Source organism: Amyelois transitella, chromosome 4, assembly GCF_032362555.1.
Source record: "Amyelois transitella isolate CPQ chromosome 4, ilAmyTran1.1, whole genome shotgun sequence".
In the NCBI taxonomy this organism is placed as follows: Eukaryota; Metazoa; Arthropoda; class Insecta; order Lepidoptera; family Pyralidae; genus Amyelois; species Amyelois transitella.
This window is the reverse complement of record NC_083507.1, coordinates 8627121-8649890: the sequence shown is the minus strand read 5'-3', so window position 1 is coordinate 8649890 and position 22770 is coordinate 8627121. Positions and strand designations below refer to the sequence as shown.

At 38.9% G+C, this 22770-nt stretch overlaps 1 protein-coding gene across 4 annotated transcripts in view; it reads right to left on the bottom strand.

The window, feature by feature from the left end:
* LOC106136947 (E3 ubiquitin-protein ligase TRIP12) overlaps positions 1-22770 on the bottom strand; it is a 49122-nt gene that overhangs the window by 8033 nt on the left and 18319 nt on the right. For 3 of the 4 annotated variants that reach the window (XM_060954491.1, XM_013337638.2, XM_060954490.1), the window contains exons 7-26: positions 22041-22140; positions 18008-18081; positions 16013-16106; positions 14780-15004; positions 13812-14002; positions 12579-12767; positions 12063-12211; positions 11568-11703; positions 11093-11257; positions 10576-10750; positions 10127-10351; positions 9671-9849; positions 9210-9416; positions 3491-3623; positions 3179-3251; positions 2602-2738; positions 2085-2253; positions 1334-1526; positions 768-937; positions 211-394 (exon numbers count right to left, since the gene is read on the bottom strand). In XM_060954491.1, the coding sequence (XP_060810474.1) occupies positions 211-394; positions 768-937; positions 1334-1526; positions 2085-2253; positions 2602-2738; positions 3179-3251; positions 3491-3623; positions 9210-9416; positions 9671-9849; positions 10127-10351; positions 10576-10750; positions 11093-11257; positions 11568-11703; positions 12063-12211; positions 12579-12767; positions 13812-14002; positions 14780-15004; positions 16013-16106; positions 18008-18081; positions 22041-22140 (3168 nt within the window). The remainder of the gene's footprint in view (positions 1-210; positions 395-767; positions 938-1333; positions 1527-2084; positions 2254-2601; positions 2739-3178; positions 3252-3490; positions 3624-9209; positions 9417-9670; positions 9850-10126; positions 10352-10575; positions 10751-11092; positions 11258-11567; positions 11704-12062; positions 12212-12578; positions 12768-13811; positions 14003-14779; positions 15005-16012; positions 16107-18007; positions 18082-22040; positions 22141-22770) is intronic. The other variant, XM_013337639.2, reaches the window with a different exon arrangement.

The following is a 22770-nucleotide window of genomic DNA, read 5'->3' as shown; positions in this document are numbered from 1 at the left end:
AAGTTGTAAAAGGCGAATAAGGGATAGGCTTATAAACTTGGGATTCTTCTTTTCGTCGATGGGCTAGCAACCTGTCACTATTTGAATCTCAATTCTATCATTAAGCCAAACAGCTGTACGTGGCCTCTCAGTCTTTTTAAGACTGTTGGCTCTGTCTACCCCGCAATCTATATCCCATAGACTGATAATATTTATGCATGTAGTTCTCACCATAAGCTGGTGCGTGTTGAAGAACTTGAGCGCGGAGGTGGCGGGCCTGGCGGGCAGGTCGTGCACGCGCACCGGGAACTGCTCCAGGTGCGACACGCACGCGTTCACCTTCGCCACGAGAGCTGCGAGGGCCGCGTTGTTGCCCATCGGTACCATTTCAGTCTCGGAACTCCAGGAGCTGCTGCTGGTTGAACATTAAAGTTTATTTTTTTTTATAACAGGCATAATGTTTCAGCTAAATGAATGATGATTTTTTAGGTCTAGTATATTTCATGAATCAAAGACCGAAAACTAATACTCAAGGTAATTAAATAACGCGACGAGCATATTATGATGATACTGCTTATTATGCAGAATTGATATTTTAAGATTTCCTAAATTTGACATCGAAAAATTAAAGTAGTTTTCTATAACGTGCAACTATGAAAAATCAGTTGATTCTTAAAGAAAACTGGTTTGTAAATATGGCCTTAATTATTCCTTTTAAAGAGCTGAAAAGCAGATTCAATGAATTAATAAAAGTGTAGGCAAACACTAGTAAAAGGGCGAGTACTGACCTGGCAGCCACGGGCATGTCAGCGAACACGTGCAGGAACAGCCTGAGGCGCTCTTCGCACGAGGCCACCGTCTCCGCCGTGTCGGGCTCCGGCGCCGGCTCGGCCTCCGACGACGGGTCCGCACCTGTCAGGAACTGTAACAGGGCTCCAAGTACGCCGGAGTGGTTCACCTAGAATGAAATGGACGTTTTTTATAATTTTGTTCTAATACAAAAATATACTTAATAATATAACAATAAATGTCATGTCATGTCTAAGAAAGGTGTCCGGCTGAAAAGGCAAAGGTTGCGGAGGTCAGATGAGAGTGACTTCGTGTGAAAACCTGAATCACCCAATCCAGCCCCTTTAGTACGGCACGCGCGATGCAGTTTTTATCGCGCGAAAAATTATCGCTGAACCTTTTCATGTCATAATAAAAAGCGAAACAGCTACAGTTTTTCGCGCAACAGTCTACAGTTTACGGGAGCAAGATCCATAGTCAAAAGCATAGCCCGGGCTCCTTTCCAGAGTGGTGGGGATTCAACCAGGAATAAAGCCAGGAGGAAGGAAGGAAGAAGAAGCCTCACCTCGAATGGCGACACGTCGTGCTGCAGCAGCGTGTCGCGCAGCTGCTCGAGCGCCGCGCGCTGGTGCGGCGGGTGCGGCAGCGCGGCCGCCAGCGCCGCCAGCTGCTCTAATGCGCCCGCGCCCCCGCCGAGTGCGCCCCACTTGCGCTGCAGGCGCGCTGCGCTCCATTGGATCCATTCGCGGACTTTTTCTCTGTCAATAGAACAATTTTTTTACAGTACTGAAATTTTTTTTTCATTCGTTCTCCTTGGCTACTTATTAGTTTAAAGCCTCTATTAACTGATTATGACAGATTATTATTCTTCTGTTATTTTTTTTTACTCTCAGATTCTAAAAATGTAGCAAAAGAATAATTTGCAGTGGGGTCTTCTGGTTTCTGACAAATAAAACAGAACTCCTTAATTTCATCTGATAGATATGACCGCGTGTCTTTCGAAGTCGGCAACCATCGAACGAGTCCGATTCAAGGAACATGTAAGTACAGTGAGGTTGAGACAGTGCGTGTGTGGTGAGGCGACGAAAGAATCAGGGATGTGTAAAGCTGGCTACTCACGCGTTTGATCCGCTAAAAGTCGGTAACTTATAACTCGGTAGCTGCGGTGCGACGTGACAAAATGCTCTAGAGCTGAAAGTGGCAATTTGTAGACTCACACAGAGACTAGCATCGCTTGTTGCGCGTGCTAACCTGGCCTGAAGCGATTCAGCGTAGCTAGTGTTGTAATATTAAGGCAGCATTATAATCAAACTCACTTGTTCTGTACAGTGAGGTTGGGGCAGTGCGTGTGAGGCGAGGCGACCTCCTTTTGCGCGTGTGGCGAGCGGCCCCAGCGGGACGGGTTCAGCGACGAGAGGAACATGGACGTCTTGGACGCTCCGCCTACGCGGCTCGTAGAACGGGCGGCGGACGGTGCTCCCGAACCTGGAACAAATACGAATTAGGTATTCATTTTAAATCTTAAAAATAAGAAAAAGATATATGCAGGAGTCTGTCAGCGTTAAAATTGAGACAGGGATGTAGTCGAAACGAAAAACAAGCAGCCAAACTCAAAAGAGACAGTGAAGGAGTAAGAGATAAAATGAAGGGGAGTAGGGGACAAGATAAAGATGTGTAATGCTGTATGGCGCCCGTTTGAATCACCTTGCACTTGCGTTTCTACATTTCAAAACAAAGCATATAACACTACATTACCACGCGGCCAGTTACTGATCGCACGTGTTCTCGCATCTCAAATGTTCGAGAAAGAGAGACAAGATGAGTGTATATTACCGTGCGGCAGGTCGCTGTGCGGCGGCTGCGGCGCGTGCGCCGGCGGCTCGTCTCGGCGACGCCCGTGCCGGCCGCCCGATCGCTTCACGTCGCGTTTGCGCTTCAACATCTCGGCCAATTGGAGGGGGCTGCCAGATCTGAATAATAACAAGATAGATATATATATATATATAATTATACGGGATAAATTACACTGATTTAGCCCCAAAGTAAGTTCGAGACTTGTGTTACGAGATATTAACTCAACGATACTATATTTTATAATAAATACTTATATAGATACGACATCCAAGACAAGGCCAATCAGAAAAAGTTCTTTTTTCATAATGCCCTGACCGGGATTCGAACCCGGGATCTCCGATGTCACAGACAAGCGTACTACCGTTGCACCACAGTGCATAACAATTGTTTTATTTAATAACGAAATTAGAAGTTTTGAAACCGTATGCATCAAACAGAGGTATTGAATAAGTTTTTGCCTGACTTTATTACAATTTTGCTTGGAACTTACAATAAAAAGTTAATATTGTTGTTTATAAAACTAGGCACAATAATATCAAAATCATTTATTACTAACCTGTGGACTGAAGTCTGAGCATGTCCGGAAGACGACGCCGGCCCGGGTTCGCTTACATCACTAGCTGAAGTTGCTGGAAAACAAAATTCAATTTTATTTAATAATGACAAGCTTTTGGAGAAAAAACACAGGTACAAATGCAGTCCCGATTCTTATGTGGGTTTAAACGCTGCCTTCACCAGAACATAGTCGCCATTCATAACCTTGTCACCCCATGAATACATACGTTTTACACGCTTTGTGTTTTAATTATTAATTTTGTTTTTTTAACTAGACAATACAAATGTTATTGCTATGTTTTCAGTTACTTACGAAGAGCGCCAGTGACGAATGAGCCCGACGCGGAGAAAGCCAGAGACAAGTTGTGTTGCTCTATGGAAGTGGCCGATGTGGACGCCGGCGGGGAAGAACCGCCGCTGGAGCGAACGCTGCCGGCGCTGGGACTCTGACAAAATTAACGAGAAAACTATTACCAGCACTGACAAGAATGATTTCTATTAACTTTGAAGCACAACCGCACTTGTTATTCTATTATTTATTTCTATTATATATGTAGACTAGAGGCCGCCCGCGACTTCGTCCGCATGGAAACCCTATCAATCCCGCGGGAACTCTGGGATAAAAAGTAGCCTATGTGTTATTCTGGGTCTTCAGCTACCTACATACCAAATTTCATGGTAATCGGTTCAGTAGTTTTGCGTGAAAGAGTAACAAACATCCATACAAACTTTCGCCTTTATAATAGTAGTAGGATAATAATGGCAAACTAAAAGGTTTATCACCACATATTAAACCCGTGCCCGGGACGTGGACGAAACATGCTTGGCCAGGAGTATAAATTAATACATATCAATACAGACATTATATACGGTCTTAACACACAGCATAGATAATGAAGAAGCTGTCTATGGTTTTACCATACATACGGTATAAAGCCAACAAATTGTCATTGGTTTAGCTTTCATTTCCGGTCACCGCAAGACATATCCATCCTGTCAATGTCATCTCTTCATAGCGTTTTTGGTTTTGCCGCGCAACGGTTTTTCGCTTATGAAAATTTTTTCATAAACTCAAAATAATTAGTATTACTGAATGAAAAAGTGTTTCAAAGTAGGTTTTTTATCTACCGCGATAAGAAACCAAGAAAATATTTTAATACTTTTACGTAAGTAATATGCAAAGTGCAAAACTTGAGTGGGTTCAAGGGGTCCACATCTGCCGCTCCGAATGGAGAGCAAAATGTGAATCCGGTGGCTGAGGGCAGTGGTATAACTAATTCGTTCTTCATCTTCGGAAGATGAAGACAGTCATGCCAGTTTGTCACCAAACAATCGTAGTAAGTACAATAAAAAATCTCACGATGCAAGAATTGATTCCTGGATTAATCAGGTCGCTTGCTTGTCTAATTACATTGTGAACACTGTCCCATATATGCCTGCCATGTCAAATGCTAATCTTTGTAGTGTTATGATGGGGCTGCCCCGTCAACATAACATCAGGGCTTTTTGAGAAACCCTAATTTAACAATACTGATTTGGCTTTGGGCGATAAAGGTATCCAGCTTTAAATTAATGTGATTATTCCACCAACTGAGAAGAAACATTTGAAAGAATTGACAACTTTGCAAAATTTTGTTCTATGTCTTGGAAGGGTATACAATACAAGAAAACATTACAAACCGGCAGAGCTAGTTTGAAATTTGTATCACTACAGGTTAATAATGAAATCTACCATTTCAATAAACAAAAAAGACTATTTGCTGGCAATAGAAAATTTCATTGCCAACTAATAAAATATAAATTTAGAACAGTGTAGTATATATCAGGCTGGTCTGCAGAGTTTAGTTGATTGGGAAGCGCTACCAATAAAATAGTAATCTGAATATCAACACCTTTTTTGACCAAGTTAATTTAATTTTTGGTCAGGGATTACAAACTAATAAAAAATGGTATAATATGCAACATAATTGTGGTAGAAAAGGTCAGAGTGCATTGAACTGAGATGCAATTAAATCTCTAAATATAAATTTAGCAAATAAAAGTCTTAACTGATTCATCCTCAAACATTAATCATAGAGCTACATTACAGATTAAAAAATTTCTTTCCCAGATTAGAAAATTTGCCCAATTCTGAAATTTTTTATTGGCACAAAGATATGTCTGAAAACACCTAACTAAATCCTAATTAAAGGAAAGTGGCATTGTCAAATAAAAAAATATCAAGTCAGTCTTTATATAATGAGAAAGATAAAGATTGATTGGGTTAATATAATTCTAATAAAACAAAGTAAGTAATTTAGTAATTGTGTCAATTTCTGTGCAATAAAGATATTACAAACAAACAAACAAACTTCAAATATTTTAAGTCTGATTTAAACGCAAAAATAGTTAGGCCTTTAGTCACAAATATGTTGCCAATGCATGGAGAAACTTCCTAGAATCCTTAGAATATAATTTGTTTTTATTATTATTATTTTAAATACATACTCAACTTTATTAACTGTGATAATGAAATAAAACAACAAGAAATGTTTTTAAATCTGTTATGAGGACTGACTTCCAATAAGTCAACTCTAGAACAATGACACATTCTTTTGAGGTGAGTGCTTGAAAGATCATGTTTTCAAGCATGGGACATATTGGTAGCAAGTAAGTTCATACCAGGGCTGTACCCCCTTGAAGTGAAAACTGCCTTATATATATCCTTCCAAGAATATTGTCAAATCTTTCACAACAAAGCATTTTGAGCATAGGTCTATTATCATGTCTTCATCCAAAAGGGATTTTAGAACATGTTTCAAATCTAACCACAGGTTATTCAAAAAATGTTCCTAGTTCAGTAACTAGATTAGTAGTCAACCATTTTGTTTGTACAAAATTTGTATCTCAGATTGATTTTTCTGTTTTCCTCCAGAAGCAGGATTGCCTTGTAAAAATAGATTTGCAACAAGCTATTTTTCATTTCAATAGCAGAAAACCACAGATGATTTCTGTGGATCATCTACCAGGGGCAAGAACTACAAGTAACTGCCCTAACTTTTAGTCTTTCAACAGCCCCTCAAATCTTTGCAACAGTCACAAACTGGCTTTCAGAACTTCTAAGAACCTGAGGTATGAGATTGATAGTTTACTAAAACAACTATTTTCTGTCTGATCAGATCAAAACAGCACTGTCTGTCTTGTGTGGTGACAGAGATTCTAGCAAAAATTCTAGAATTCTCTGGTTGGCAGACAAATTACAAGTAATTGGGATGTCTGTTCAGATAATCGATTATCTAGTTCTCACAGAGGACACCCAACAAGGAATGTGTATCCTACCATAAGAAAATCTCTTTTCTATAATTAAACCAAACAAACAGCTATCAGTCTTTTCGAGACTGCTGGCTCTGTCTACTCTGCAAGAGACATAAACGTTAATTATATGTATGTATGTAGTCATACAACAAAGAGGGAACGGTAGTGCAAACTGTCTAAATTAAGAGAATTCTGGAAGTTATCCAGGATCTAAATTGGTGGCTTGGAGCAATAAACCACAGCTTTACACCATTGAGCAAAAGAGGAGTCCCTCACTTCCTAGCCTAGGACGCAGCGGATGCGAACTAGGACGCTCTCCTGAATGGTAATTTCCTCTCAGGGAAATACAATGTTCAGAAAACTTGGCACTCAAACCTAGAAGAACTTTATGCAGTATATGTGTCAATAGAGTGCCATCTAGAGGACTTGTTGGGTATACACAGGCCAATGCCGTCGATCCCTTCCCGGAAGGCTAAACCGGTATTGTCGACGCTCAGTTCTAGAAGAGGTCGATCAGTGCCCGAGTGGTACTTACACTGGCCTCGGAGGCTCTGTTCAAAATGTGGGGAGCACCCAAAAATAAAATTATTAGCATACAAAGAAACAGGAGTGGTCAACCTCTATGTTTGACTCTGAAGGGTCAGCAACTTTTTGCGACCATTCAGTCAACAGTGGGACTACAATTTAGGTTGGATATTTCCACCTGCCAACCTTATTGACACACCTTAATTGTGCAAAAGGAACTTATATCCCAACAGTCCCTCTTTGGATGCAATGCTTTTGGCTACCAGACCTGCAAACCAGGGCACTGTGTGAGCCTGTAGCAATCACGAACCTGCGGAAGGTTCTAATAGGCCAGATCACAGGGACATACTCTCTAATGGTCGGCAAATCATCTCTCCAGGCATGGAAGATTGAGGCTAGTCGAGTCAAATCTCACACTGGTCTATTAAAGAATGACATTAATTTAGAAGTACAAGTAGTTGGCGACCATCTACTCTTTCAACATATAAAGCTCCTATAGGAGCTTGGTTTTCTTGGGGCCAGCTAAAAAGAATAAATGATAAATAGACTAATGATATTGCTTGATTTTTAGGCAGTTTATTCTAAAGGAAACACCTAGCTTATAACACAATAGGTTCACACAAATAAGCTATTTTGACCTTTTGTGGAGCTGCTAATAATTAATATTCAAACAATTTCTTTATTGACAAGTATTGAAAGTTATACTTAGAGCTTAACCCCAGACTAATAAGAGCCCCCAATTGGGACCTAAAATGGTTTGATTAGTTGATCAAAACCCCTTTCATAGAGTCATTATCCCATTTCTCCAGGAGAGCAGCTATAGTTGTATATATTACATTAGCTGCGGGAAGTAGAGTTCATGATTTAACACTACTTGTTATATCCGAACAAGGTATAATATAAGATGATATAATTATGTGGCCTCAATTTTGAATTTTGTTCTCTAATTGACTCTAGAAGTTATGAGCAGTCAAGATGGCGTTTATTGCCCCATGCTGAGGAAAGAGTTTGCCTAGTTTAACTTAGAACTTTCAATAAATCCTGAACTTGAGGGTGGAAATTTAATATTATATATATAATAATTATTATTTTTTAATCTTTTATGGGAGCAATATGCCTGCTCTAACAGCTATGATAGCTGTGTGTATAAGTACTATTTTCAAAGAAATTATTATTGATGCATTTCCTGGAAGTATAAGGTCGGCGGTGGCCCTTTCAGCAGTTCAAAAAAATTTTAATTGAGGAAATTCATCATTTCACATTAATAGGAATAATCATTACTGCTGTCCACATTACTGCCATCCAGTATATAGGTCACAGATGACTGACTTAAATGACTGTGTACATAATAACTTTTTGAATATTTAAGTTGTTATGTAGAAAGATGTAATAACATAATTAATGATGTTGATCATTAATTTCATTTAGTGAATAAAATTATTAAGTATATTATCCTTAAACTTAATAATAATTGTTTTGCAAATATATGGAGTAGTAAACAGTTAAAACATGTTATGCTTAAATGTTACTTTATTTCAAGCTTGAAATTATCTAATTTAAATAAGATTTTCTTTTGATTTATTGAGATTAAATGTTGTTTTAACATTTATCAGGTCTATTGGTAATAGGCATGTAAATATGTTGCAAGTGATACTTTTCAATTTCTGTTACCTAGGTATCACAATTTTAATTGAAGTGAGTTGATTTAAAAGATATAACATATTTTTTATTTTTTTCAGCTTACAGTTCACATAGCGTTTTTGGTTCCTTTGATAAAGGTTCTTAATCATTTCTTGTCACCAGCAGATAACAAACAAGTCTTCATTATCTATGCTGTGTGTTAAGACCGTATATAATAGAACTGTTTTGCATTACAACAAAACAGATATTATATACAATTAACACACAGCATAGAGCAAGGCTCTTGCTGCTGAAGAACTACTATGAAGAGATGACATTGACAGGATGGATATGTCTTGCGGTGACCGGAAATGAAAGCTAAACCAATGACAATTTGTTGGCTTTATACCGTATGTATGGTAAAACCATAGACAGCTTCTTCATTATCTATGCTGTGTGTTAATTGTATATAATATCTGTTTTGTTGTAATGCAAAACAGTTCTATTATCTGTGGATTGACACTGAAGATGACGTGCATGATTGAATATCTAATTATTTCTAATAATAGAAAACAGACTTGTGCAATATATACCTTGAGTTTGGTCTGCCTCGGCGTCTGTTGCGTGGTGGGCGCCCGCTCACACAGTTGCGCCACTTGATGCAGCACGCCTTCGCGCCGGAACTGCACGCTCATTTCCTCCGGTAACCGCTGCATGAGGATCTCCGCCAGCTGCAGGGAACCCACCACGATGCGGAGGTCGCTGGAGGCCATCATACCGGCGATGTGCGATGATATCACCTGGAAACGTAAAAAGAGATAACTTGTTGAATTTGAAGACTGATATCACAGTATAGATGCTTTTGCTTTGATCCCTAATGGTTCTGTCTTGAAAGATACTCTGTATGCTGAGTAAGTATATCACGTAAAACTGTGGCATATTCCATCTTACAATATTTTTCTATCTTTATATTTCTACATTTGACGTACTATGTCTGTTGAAGCATCAGTTTCCCTTTATGACCAGGTAGGTAAGGTTTCAATAGTAAAGTTACCTGCATCTTGAGCACTTGTCTGAGTAGCGCGGCGTCCGCGTAGTAAACGCATCGCAGTATAGCTTTGAGCGCTTGCGAGCGAACCGCCGGCCCGGCTGACGACCAGTACACCTCGTGCAGCACCGCGAGCAGTGCCCGCACCAAAGATGGGTTGCATCGCACCATTCCAATGCGGGGGTCTGTAATTAAACAATTTGAACCAAATGAGAAAGAGACAACTAGATCGTAGTCTTATTAGGTTAGAAGACCGGCTAAGATAGGCAGTTTGATATGATTTCTATGTTGCTAATGTTCAGACTCTACTTGTGCTGACGTTCGCGTTCATCATCTATACGCTGAAATTTCGGCATCACTGTAGCTGGCTGCTACTGCTCCGCTGTTACTGTAGCTGGCTGCTCGTCAGAGGACACAAGTGGGATATTTCGGTAGTGATGTTAAGCGTGGAGGTGAAGTTACCTGGATGAGCGGCTGCGGCAGCTGGCTGCGCGTCCGAGGGCGTGGGCGCCGGCGCGACTCTCTGCACCGGGCGCGCGGTGCCCGTGTGGTCGTTGAGCTGCTGCATGGCAGTCAGGTCCACGGTGTAAGATCGCCCCAAGGTGCTGAGACACACTTCCTCTTCGCCAGCGGCGGCCCCGGCTTCGATAGCACGGCTCTCGGCCCAAGAGTATGATCGCCATGTGCCTGGTGAGAAAACGTCCGTTTGAAACATTGAATTATTATAACTGGTAGAGAAAATTAAATGAATTAACTTGGCAAATTAATGTGGAATCCAATTATGTCAATGGGTAGAAATATATATGTATATATATATATATGTATATATAGTAGTAAACCATAGAAGAGAGGATATTAGAGGTTGCATGCAATAACTACTTATAAACTACTAATACTTAAATAATACCAACCTCTATCGTCCCGCCACTGCCAATGCGCAGTACGGTCGTTGGCTGCAGACCACGGGCGGTCGAGATGGGCGTCCACCGTGAAGATGCCATCCGTCGGCAGACGAGGCATTAGCTCTCCAATCAGACACGTGATTTCGTATAATTCTTGTGGCAGACGAGGAAGCAGTTCCACTTGCTGAAAATAACAAAAATACTACTAAGAAATGTTAAAACCAATAATAAAAAAGGTTACTGATCCACACTAACGTAATATACTGCCTACCCCTCCGGGAAAGAGGCGTGATTTTATGTATGTATGCATAACGTAATAAATAAATAATGAAGAAAGTCCAGGCCAGGTACATAGGGAGGGTTATGTCTGTTATGTAGCTTAATATGAAAATTAAACTTTCGAAGGTGAAGGTCGAATGACAGCCTCATACTTGGTGACGTTTTAATATGCGTAAGGATACGAGATATAAGAGACATCAATCAAATATATTCAGCCGTCGACCTTGAGACAGCACAACACACTCACCTCCTGCTGCAGCGTGGAGCCGGTGAGCAGACACAGCAGCGTGTCGGCGATGGAGCGCTGGTGCAGCTTGAGCGCCAGTTGCGGGCAAGCGCTGCACATCACCCACAGCAGCCGCAGCACCGTGATGAACGTCTGGCCGGAGATCAACGGCGGCTGCACCACCAGCTGGGTGTGACAACACAATGCATTCATTGAGGTGTACGGGCCTTAAAGCTCCTGCATCCAGCTCAGTAAAAACAATACAAAATAACACTGAAGCTGTAGAGGTACAGGTCACATTTTTATTGGTGGTGGTTGGAGGACGCAACCAGGTCAAACGCCAAGTGGAGATTGACAAGTCACACCAAATAGAACTTGCTTTCGTTTCTATAAATAAGTGATTTGTAATCTGAATAACTTCCTATTTAAATTAATCAAAGAATCAGAACTCGTGTTCTCCTTTCAGTCGCTATGTAATTAATAGTAATAAACCTACCAGTTGCTGCAAATTAGTGAGTAGTTCCGGTGTGGCAATCTCTTGTAGACGCGCTGGATCATGTTGGAAGCTGTCCACGAGGCGAGAGAACGCCAGGCAAACGCACTCCACTGATTTCTTGTCTTGTTGGGTCAGTCTACAACAAATAACAACAGTTTGAATTAAATTTGCTATTACAATTAATAATTCCATGATCGACGTCTTTGAAATAAGACCACCAAATATCTCCTTATTTGGTGCTAAGAAAAAAACCAACAATAATATAAAAAAAATATATTACATACATATATACATAAAGTCACGTATACTTTATCTCTTGCGGGGTAAACAGAGCCAATAGTCTCTTCAGCTGTTAAAAAAATTGTTTAAATAATATACTGTAATAACGATGAACATTCTTTTGACAGTTAGATATTATACCAGTGGCAACCTGTGTCAATGGCAAATAAACTATAGCTAAAATCATACATCAATCAATGGCTATAAATCTTTTACCTGTTAGCGAGAAGCTGCAGAGAATCCCTGACGAGATGAAACTCGTCGGGCGTCAGGTTCTGACAGCAGTTGGCAGTGATCGATAGCGCAGCGCGCTGAGCGTTGATCGAGAAGAAATCCAGGTATGTGAGGCACGCAGATACACCACGCTGTTGATGAAAAAGAAGAAAAATTTCAATATATGACAACTATACGCAAAACTCTTCCTTTATTAGATCAGCTGAGGAACTGAACAAGCTGGTTGTTTGTCTGTCATTCGTTTTTAAATTGTAATAACCAAGTCTTGGTTTGCCGGTTCTCATTCTGTCAGTAATAATTAGGGTCAGGTCAAAAGTAAATGTGGATGAAGCGAAAGAAGTATGCAGCGATCGTGGCAAGTGGAAAAAGGTAGTCTCTGCCTGCCCCTCCGAGAAAGAGACGTGATTTTATGTATGTATGTATGTATGTTATAGTGACGGGTGCGATTTGCGTAAATATGTTTTTATTCATATATCCCTGATTGGTACTGGCACTTACCGCTTGCAGTATAGCCTTGGAGTGCCTTCGGGACAGCATATCGAGCGCAGTGAGGCTCTGCTCGGCGACGTCCATGCACGTGATGGCTTGCAGCTTGTCCAGAAAGGCGGGAACTGCCAACACTACGGCCCCGCTGCTGCGAGGCAAGGCTTCGAGCATGTATGTGAGCGCCCGACAGGCGTGATTCATCTGAAATTAAACATTTTGAAAATGTAGATTTTATGTAATAGAGAATAGAAAACCCCAGCCACCAGGGTATAATGGCGAGGGTGCAACTGGGAACACGTAAAGATGAGTGAGATGTCAAAAGAGCACACATCATCTAGCTTACCACAAGGCAGATTGAGGCCAGCGCACTCAAATCTATTATAAAACAAACATTCCTCTCTAGAGAAGGTATGACCAAAATAGATAGCTAAATATTTGGTGATTGCTGATACTCATGGTTGAAGATGACAACGCCAAAAGCTATTTGTAGACGACAACTGCACTGAATTAAGTTCTTACTTACATAAATGGATCATTTTACATGTAGTCTTAATTTTATCTTACTTCAAGACTGCATCATTACCGTATATAAAACGAGAACATTATATGATTCTAGTTCGACAATGTACCTATTATTAAAATTGATTGGTTGTTGTAAAGGCTAAACATAATATATGTTTTTACTAAAAGTGAGAGGAAAACGTAGGTCATTACATTTTCTTATGACTGAATATAATTAGCGCAATTGCACACGTCTCCTTGTTTCAAACAATAAAGCACGAGTATAGCCCTATTTACAATTCGTGAGTCATATACTGAAGTCAATAGCTGCCAAAATCACATAAACAAGGCGTCAGTATCACATAATTTATCCCATAGCAAAATATTTAGTTACGTAATGCAAGTATATATAGCTGCAGTGTTTTAATTAGATCAAAGATTTTATAAGATATAAATAAACAAAAACCGCATTTTTGAACACGGTCCGCATCATATGGTGTCTCTGATAGCAAATGGGACTGGACCCTGAAAGGGCTATAAACGTGATTATATGTATGTATGTTCTTTCGCACTACATCATGCCATGATCCAATTCGTATAAGGTTCCTTCCTCTGTATAGGTTGCAGAGGTTGGAGTGGAGTTGCTTTCTTTTAAAAAACCTTAGTGACTACAGGACAATTACAGCCGACACATCTCTATCATCAGCACAGCTTGTAGACAGGAAATTTCTGTAACACACTCACCATATCGAAGTTGTGCTCAGCAGCCAGCAGGTTGACGAGCGCTGGCACCACCTGCCGCACGGGAAAGCCAGCCAGCGTGTCTTCGTTGCCCATCACGAGAAGCTGACACATCTCTATGACGGCTTGCAGCTGCTGCCCTTCATCGCCGGTGGCTTGCAGGCCGGCCAGGAGCTGGGCAGCTTTCGATGCCGCTGTAAGATTATATGATGGTTTAAAATGCGGAGTCGAATTTAAAATGTATGTGCGTGTATGTACCGATAAATAAACGTCACACATATCTAAACAGAATGTGTCGACGATGAATACAAGGGGACGTATAAATAAGGTATTTATATTAGTTTAAGGTATATTTATGCTTTGTATTTTTTATACGTACTGCGCCAATCGCTTTTCTATTCTTTAGTTTCCTTCCACCGTAAAGTTGACTGAAAGATATTGCTTTAGCTATAAGTCCGTCATTATACTTCATAACCTTTTGGGATTTTCTTCTGATTTTCTTTGTCTTTTGGTGCAATAGTTTTTTTTTCTAAAATTGTTCATTTAAACTTTACACCAATTTCTAAGATAAAAGCAAGTACAAGACGGTTGATTTTATCTAAATGGTAGACACTGATTTCGGTTGTTATAAGACATTTTTAATTTATCTTCTTTGGTCCTAACAATTTTCTATGGCATATTCATAGTCGTCACGGTCTAGTCAATACAGCCTTACTTGAGGTTTTTGGGACGACACCAAAAGTCCCTGCCAAAAAGCATTATGACGTATGATTATTTGGTTGTCTTGGAGCGCAGGTGTTTACAAACGTTCATGTGGACTTCCCTCTCCGGTCCGTGTTTTCCGCAGGTCGCCTCATGAAAGATCGATGCCAGTAACATTCGTCAAACCTTTGACATGAAACCTTTAAAGCAGCGACTACGCGAGATCTTCAAATATCAACTACCAAGACATCACCAGCGGGTAAACATACCCGAGTTGGCGGTGACGGTCCTATGCAGCAGATGCTGCATGCGAGGTCCCAGGGCGCCCAGCAAGTGTGGCGGGAGACCGCGGGCCTCAAGCAGCGCCTGGAGACGGCCCACCTCCCCCTCTTCGGAGGAGGACTCCTCGGCCGCCGCGGAGGAGCCCGCCCCGCTCCCCGCCACGCCCGCCCCCGACACACCGCCGTGCCCGCATTCTTCCACTGACGAAGACGCTATTGGACACAATTTATATAGGTACATGTAAATATCTTCTATTCGCGATGTGTCCGATCGTCGTCTTTGGTTTTAAATTTATTTATTTGTCAACAAGAACATATAATATTCACTTACTGAGAAACTTATTACAAGAAAAGCATTTATTTTTTTTATCTCTTGCCCCCGGTAAGGAAGACAGAGTCAATAGTCTTGTAAATTAGGCCAGCTTGTTGGCATAATCACATTCAGATAGTGATAAGTTATAAGGTTGTCTTATAGAAGAATGTGTCTGTGTATGTCAAGTTTAGAAGCCTACCTTGATTGACTGTAAGCATCAAGACAAGAAGACGTTGCCACATATTGCTTTGCCTTCGCTACAAGAGCAGCACAGAAGTTCTTTCTAGTTATTTACCAATCACTCGGCACAAAATTAATATTTGGAAAATACGGCGACACTCCTCATATATACCATCATCTAATGTAAATTAAACATTTTAGGCTAACTAACTACCTGTCACTATCTCTAGATCTGTCTTCTTTATATTGTTTATATATACAAAAAGGGTGATCTTTAGGTTTTGTGACTATTGGTTGGGTCTGTAAGAGATGAAGTGATTAGCGTGAGGAATGTTTTCAATATCACTTTAGTGGTATACAGCCGCAGTAATAGATACTTTAATTCTCTGGTGGGATTTTGTTTTAATATTTTGACGTAGTTATGTCATCAATTAACAGTATTCAATTGCGAAATCTTATTAAGATTGTTGTCGTCATTTTTAATAAATGTTTTAAAACTTTATTTAAACTTCGTTCTTTGAATACAACATTAAAAAAATATTCAATGATAAGGTAAACTCGTTCTCTCGCTCACAGAAAATCATATACTTATATAAAAGAACAAAGACATCTGACTCATCAACCCCCAGCCTTAACCATAGAAGCTAGAGACTTAAAATTTGGACATCACCTTTATGTTATTACCTAACCAGTTATATAAAAATACCACGAGATAATTATGCACATACCTTTGGTCTTGGCCTTGGCCTCTGAAGAAGCGTTGTCAGGCATCGAAGCGGACGCCGACGCCGGCGGTGTGGACGATGTGGATGCTACAGCACCCTGGACAAACCAATTAAATTATTACATCTAACAATCTACTAGGGGGCAAAAACACATTATTAATTCTAGACGAATTTCGAATTTAAAATGATAGGATCTGTCAAAAGAATAAGCTTATGGGGCATCAAAATCAATCAAGTAGTTTTTGAGATATACACAATTCAGTAAAAAAATTAAATGTTCGCGAGGTACAAGTTCGCGGTGAACTAGTATATGTGTGTAAAATTACGGTATAAGATTTAAATTGATATCATAAACAAGATTTTATAGAAGACCAGCTTTGCTCGGTTTTGAATCTCACAAAAACTGTACCATAAAATATTCCGTACCATAATCACATTCTTAATGAAACTTAAAAATGACAAATATAAGGAGCCCGCGTTTCCGAAAATACAGATATTCTAACCCAGTAAGTTTAGATTATGGAAAAGTCTTAAGTACATTCTATGTGGCCTTGCATATAAGTCATGCAGTTCCTGAAAGCTTATAACATTCCAAATGAAAAGGTCAATTAAAAATATAAATACCAAAAAAAAGTTGTACTGATGACCTTTTATTGCTATTGAATACAATGGAACAGGGACAAATATTTGTAAATTAAGAAGGGACAAATATTTGTAAATTAAGAAGGGTACTAAGGTATTTGCGAAACATTTTATAGACTTTGTATAATAAGTCAAGGAAACGTAATTTTGAGTACCCATAAAATTTACTATTGATAAACAGATGAATAATGAACATATGAAGAAAATCATATAAGAGAACTTGCAACTACAACATTTGTGAAAATTATACTATATCGGCAAAAGTACCACGCACTTGTGAAGTGCCGAAAATAAATTATTATGCTACATGATACTTTTCGACCTATCACTAGATATTAAAATTTTAATTCCTTAGCTGAACGGGGACTTCTAGTCTTTGCGAGATTATCCGCTCTGTCTACCCCGTAAGGGATAAAATCGTGAATGTATGTATATACTTGTACATACAAGCGGTTGGACGAAGTGTAAAGATTGGGCGGAAGTTGCCTTTATGGTATGTTATAAAAGTGGCTGCATGACTTATGCACAACGTGCCTTAAGGGAAGTTATTGTGATTTTTTTTATATTATTCTAAAGTTAATAATTTTCTTCATAACTTTTCATGTATATTTGTGTACGTTTTTATGAACGTAAAACTGACAAAAAAAATGACTTTCTTTAAATATTTGTAGTATTTATTTCGAAAAGTAACATAGTAAATAAAGGAAATTAACATACCATGATTCGTAGTGGAAGCGACGGCAAAGGGAATTATTTGTTTCAGTTTAAAATTTATTTAAATTTAATTTGTAACTTGGATTTCTTGTGAAGTTTTTAGTTAACACTGCTGATATTTTTTGGTGATTTAAAATATTAAAAACACTAGCTTTTGGAGCCGCCAACAAAAGAGTATCACTAATAGATTTCTGGCTTATTCACATTAAGCTAGTTATAGGATTTTACTTACAATCATAATCCAATAACCACTGGAATATGACATTATGCGAATAACGAAATTAAAGTTTATTATAAATTTAACACTTCACTAATCACAATATAATTTTAGATGGCGACTTTCACAAGTTCTTTTATTTAAAATACACGGATTAAAACACCACTCTATAATGTCAAAAATGTCCCTTTAGGAGTATATTTAAAACCAAATTACTATCGTTACTTAAACGATTACGCGTAATTACAAATAGATTTAGTGATGACCATTTGTTAACACAAACCGGTTCGTTAATTAAACGTGAACAAATTACCGATAACGCGTCAACTTGGTAATGACACGACACTATAACTATAACTTTTTAATCGAAAGCTAAGAATGAGCTGCTCCGTCGGGAGTGGAACAGGTACTGAATGTAAACTCACCGTGGTTAGGGGCTGGGGGTGTGACCGGCTGGACGCACCACCAGTGCTTGCACACGAACCCAGGCTGCTTTTACCTGCAAGAGCAATTTAGATAACCGACCTTCTATTGTTTTCACTTCCTACCTAGGAATTTATTGAAGGAACCAACTTTATACAGCACTGATAACAAACTTCGCAAACTAATTGCATTTTATTGCTCTCGGGCAGCATTATCCTTTTACCTGGATTGTATTGAAAGATTCTTAGTAACATAATTTTTAAACTATGACTAAACAGTTAATGGTATTTTTATGTAAGATGAGTCATCCTAAGTTTTGATTCTATAGAAACAGCTTGCTAATTTACATCTTACAATATCAGAAAAATGTAATAGAGATAAGATGTGTAATGACATCAATCGTATATACACTTGTTCGTTAATATCATTTATTTTCATATATATATATATATACATATATATATGTAAGTGATATACCGTACTTTATATACAAGGTGTAACGGAAAGGGGGTTATCATAAAAAGTGGGTGGATACTATACCTTAAATAGATTCTTCCTACTGCTACTGCTGGTCCTTATCACCATGTTCATAAATGCATGTCAATAAAATTTCGCAATAAAATGTATTTATTTAAATGTAAACAAACGTGGCAAATCACTATCGGGTCAACATCCCCAATTCAAAACAACACACACACTAAGACACTATCGATGTACACTAAAACACTAACTCCTCACTCGTCATTTTCTCCTGGTACCGTCGGCGACCTAAGTCGTAGGTAGCCGCTTTGTCGGCGCCGTCAAAGAGATCGCGGCAAGGCGGCGAACGTTTGACGAAGATTCTAAAACAAACAAATAAGACTCGTTTACTTAATCAATAAGAATCATTTTGCTTTGACAGAGGTACGTCGTTTAAGACATTCAATCGATTTGAAAATATTCGCATGAAATGCAAAAGAAATAATAATTACCTACATACATAAAACCACGACTTTTTCCCGGAGGGATAGACAGAGACTACATCTTTCCACGATCTCTGCATACTTCCTTCGCTTCATCCACATTCATAACTCTTCATGCAAGCTAATAAATAATTACCTACATTACAAAATAAATTGGTAACTAAGTCAAAGAAAGATTGAAAACCTACATACCTTTCAAAGAAAGGGTTCAAAACGTCGACCTCTTTGGATGCACAAGTCAGCTCTCCGGTAAATGGAAACCCAGACATTGCGAAGCATTCCTGGCGTTACAGTATCGCATGCGGTTTGATGCGGGCAACCATTTCTTCGCTCGAAGGGGAATCCGACGCATACACTTTATTTTTAATGTATCCCCAGAAAAAAAGTCAAGTGGTGTGAGTTCTGGAGACCGCGGAGGCAATGCGATACGTCCTCCTCGTCCAATCCATTCCGGGAACCGGGCATTGAGGTGGCTGCGCTCATCACGAGCGAAGTGAGCTGGAGCGCCACCATGTTGGAATATTAGGTTGTTTTCCATCACGATATCCACGTAACTTCTCACTGGCATTACTGTTCCTCATTTAAGTAATTTTCTAGGAAATTTAGGCTGTTAGGCAAAAAATATGGTTCAACGACAACATCTCCGACTATTCCAGCATCCAGCCAACACATTTATCCGCCACTGGTACTGGAAAGATGACTCCGTAAAAACATGTGGATTGGTAGCTAGGTATGCGACCAATAATGTTCATTGTAGTCGTAATAATATTCTGAATTACTCAAAGAAATCACGAAAGAGAACACGTGTACGAAAAAGTCAAAACACAAACACAAACAATGTTGTCATCAGTGCTGCCAGACCAAAAATCCGATTGAGCGCTGTAAGATGTAAAAAAGCGCTCGATTTCTTGGAAATTGTGCTTTAAAAAAGCGCTAGATATCGCGCTAAAAGAACAATTTTTCTTGAATGAAATAAAGCAAACAAACAAAAAAACACTCTATTAGGCTTTAAAATAACTGATGCTGATAGAGCCATAGAGTTTTTTAATATGTCATGATGTAAATTAAAAAAAACACCAGATTATCCGCTAGGTGCCATAATTCTGTAAAGCGCACCAAACACATAAAAAAGCGCTAGATCTAGCGCCCAAAGCGTTAAAATGGCAGCACTGGTTGTCACGCAAATGGATAGCGAACGACTGATTGACTTCTCAAATAATTGTACATTTCCGCTTCCCGATTCTGGCATCCTAGTACAGGGGAGACACGGGCAAAGTCGACCACGGTCACGTTAACCGGCTATTTTTGTAAACAAAGGTGAAATAAAATTATTTTAGTACAAATATGTTTTGTCCCTTTGATTCAATATCTTATTAATTTTACCATAATAAACGGGTTAAAAACAGTATTATTTGATTTCAAAATTTTACCATACTTACTACCACTCTTACCAATAGGAAAAAGTGGCATGTACAAAACGTGTTTCCTAGGTTGACTAAATGTTGACAACTTTTTTATGAATGTGGCGATAAAATTAAACAAAGTAAAAGTTTACTAATCACAAACGTAAATAATCAGGTGGGATCATCATTTTACCCTCACTTACCCTAAAGCGGAAGAAAGGATACGTGTACATCACCTGTCTCGCGGCGTAGCGCCATTGGTCGGCGCTTAGTGTACTAGACAGTGAACCCATTGACTGCGCACACACACACTCTCAAATTTGAATATTGACCTTGAATTAGTCGAATTTAAGAACGAGAGACAAGTACTCTATCTAGTCTTGCCTTCTCGTTTTGGTAAATTAGGGGCCCGTTTTCATTTATTTTTAAGTAGATAAATTAAACCTCTTGCGTATCCATGAAATCCTGGTAGCTAAATGATTAATTCCTTTATTTTATTCGGAGATGTTTTTACCCATGATGCAAAAAAGAGCAGTGTTGTTGATGCAGATGACGCAGAGAGACTGCCGTCTGACGTCCGCAAGGATCAGAGACTTAAAAGAAAACATGTTTCCCTTCACGAACATTTCTTTCTTCCCGGACTTTTAACAACCTATGTAAACGTCATTTAAGTACTAGATCATTAGTAATAGTTTTATTAATTTATGACGATATTCGTTAATCGGCTTCTTAAAATATGAAAAAGAATTTCGTTCGTAATAGAAAATTTCTTAAAATATCCGGAACCATTTTAATACATTATTAATCGACCTTGCTCTTTGCTCCTTGCAAAGAAAAGTCACGCCTATTTCAGGGTTCATTTGGAAAATTTTAGTTAAAACCAACAACAATAGTTTGCTCGGATTTTGTGATTCAATAATAGTTTGATTATTTCTCTTTTTAATTATTATTTCTTTAAAAAATATTTCTTTCATATTTAAGTTTTTCATAATGTTACAAACACGTTCTCTGGTAACTACTACATTGATATTATTCAGTACGCTTAGTTCGTTGTTTTACTTTTACTTTATTACTGTAAAAACGCCAGTCCGGTATTTTAGTTGCTACAATTAATCTGCTAAAATAATTGATGAGAAACTGTTAGTCAGTTTTCTTTTTTGCCATGAGATTGAAGAGTCATATGAAACACTGATATTCAAACAGCCTTCAGTGTAAAGTTGTAATTTTAATGAGATAAAGTAAAAAATCAAGTTTCGCAGGTGGGACTCGTCAGCTAAATAGTAAAAAGTAAAGAAAAAAGCAGGAACACTTAGTTAAGAAAAACAAAAGAAAAAGATATCCGGAACCCTGGCTCTAAAATACTATTTTAAAGTACCAGGAGTACAGACGGGTGGCGTCGACATTAGGCCAGTGGGCCAATGGGTGTGATCGTTAAGATGCTATTGACCTCACAGCTGTTTACTGCTGTAGTGTTGTGCAAGTTTTAATAAAATAACATAAAATAAAATAAAATCGGCTGTAAAAAATAAAAATTTCAAAATAAAAAATTTACTTTTAGGGTTTTGCGTGGCACCAGGCTGTTTGTTACCGGTAACTCGTTTGGTGTACTCAATATGATAACCCCCTTTCCGTTACACATTGTATATAGTGATAATTAAGCATGTGTATACCTCGTTTGTCTCGTCTGTTGGTGGCCGGCTGCGGCATGTCGCGGGTCCGCGCCCGCCGCCCGCCCACCGCGCCGCTTGCCGCGCTCTCGGTGCTAGCCGACTGTGTTCACAATGTTTATGTTATCTATTGTTTACATACTTTTATCTATCCAAATGTAAGAAGACACTGACTGACTGACAGTTCAACGCAAAGCTGAACTTGTATGTAGGTTCCTATATGGAGTCTAGAGTAGAAGTGCACTAAGAAAGGATTTCTCAAAATTCCCACGGGTACTGAAATAACGGTATTCAATGTTTTATGCCGGCGTGCTATAGTTATAATGATTTTAATTAGTAACCAATGCTCCTACAAGCGAAAACAATAAATGCTCCTGCTAAGGTTGCGGAAGTCATATGGGAGTCGTTTCGCGTAAAAACTGACTTACCAATCTTAGGATCGTGAAGATAGTTGTGATCACATCCGCGACTTACGTCAGGATGAAAGCTAGCTAGTTGATTTAAAGAATGCTACTCTTACTTATTCCTAGAGCTCCTTAAAAAAATAAATGTGGATTTTTGTTAATAAATTTAGTTTAGCAATCTTTCAACTTAATTTAAAACCGTATTCATAAAAGTTACCATTCAAACCTGCGATAAGTATTAATACGTACCTATTAATTTATTGTTCGCCGCGGACATAGAACGCGAACACTTCAAATTTAAACAAAATCTATGTAAAACACTGCATGGC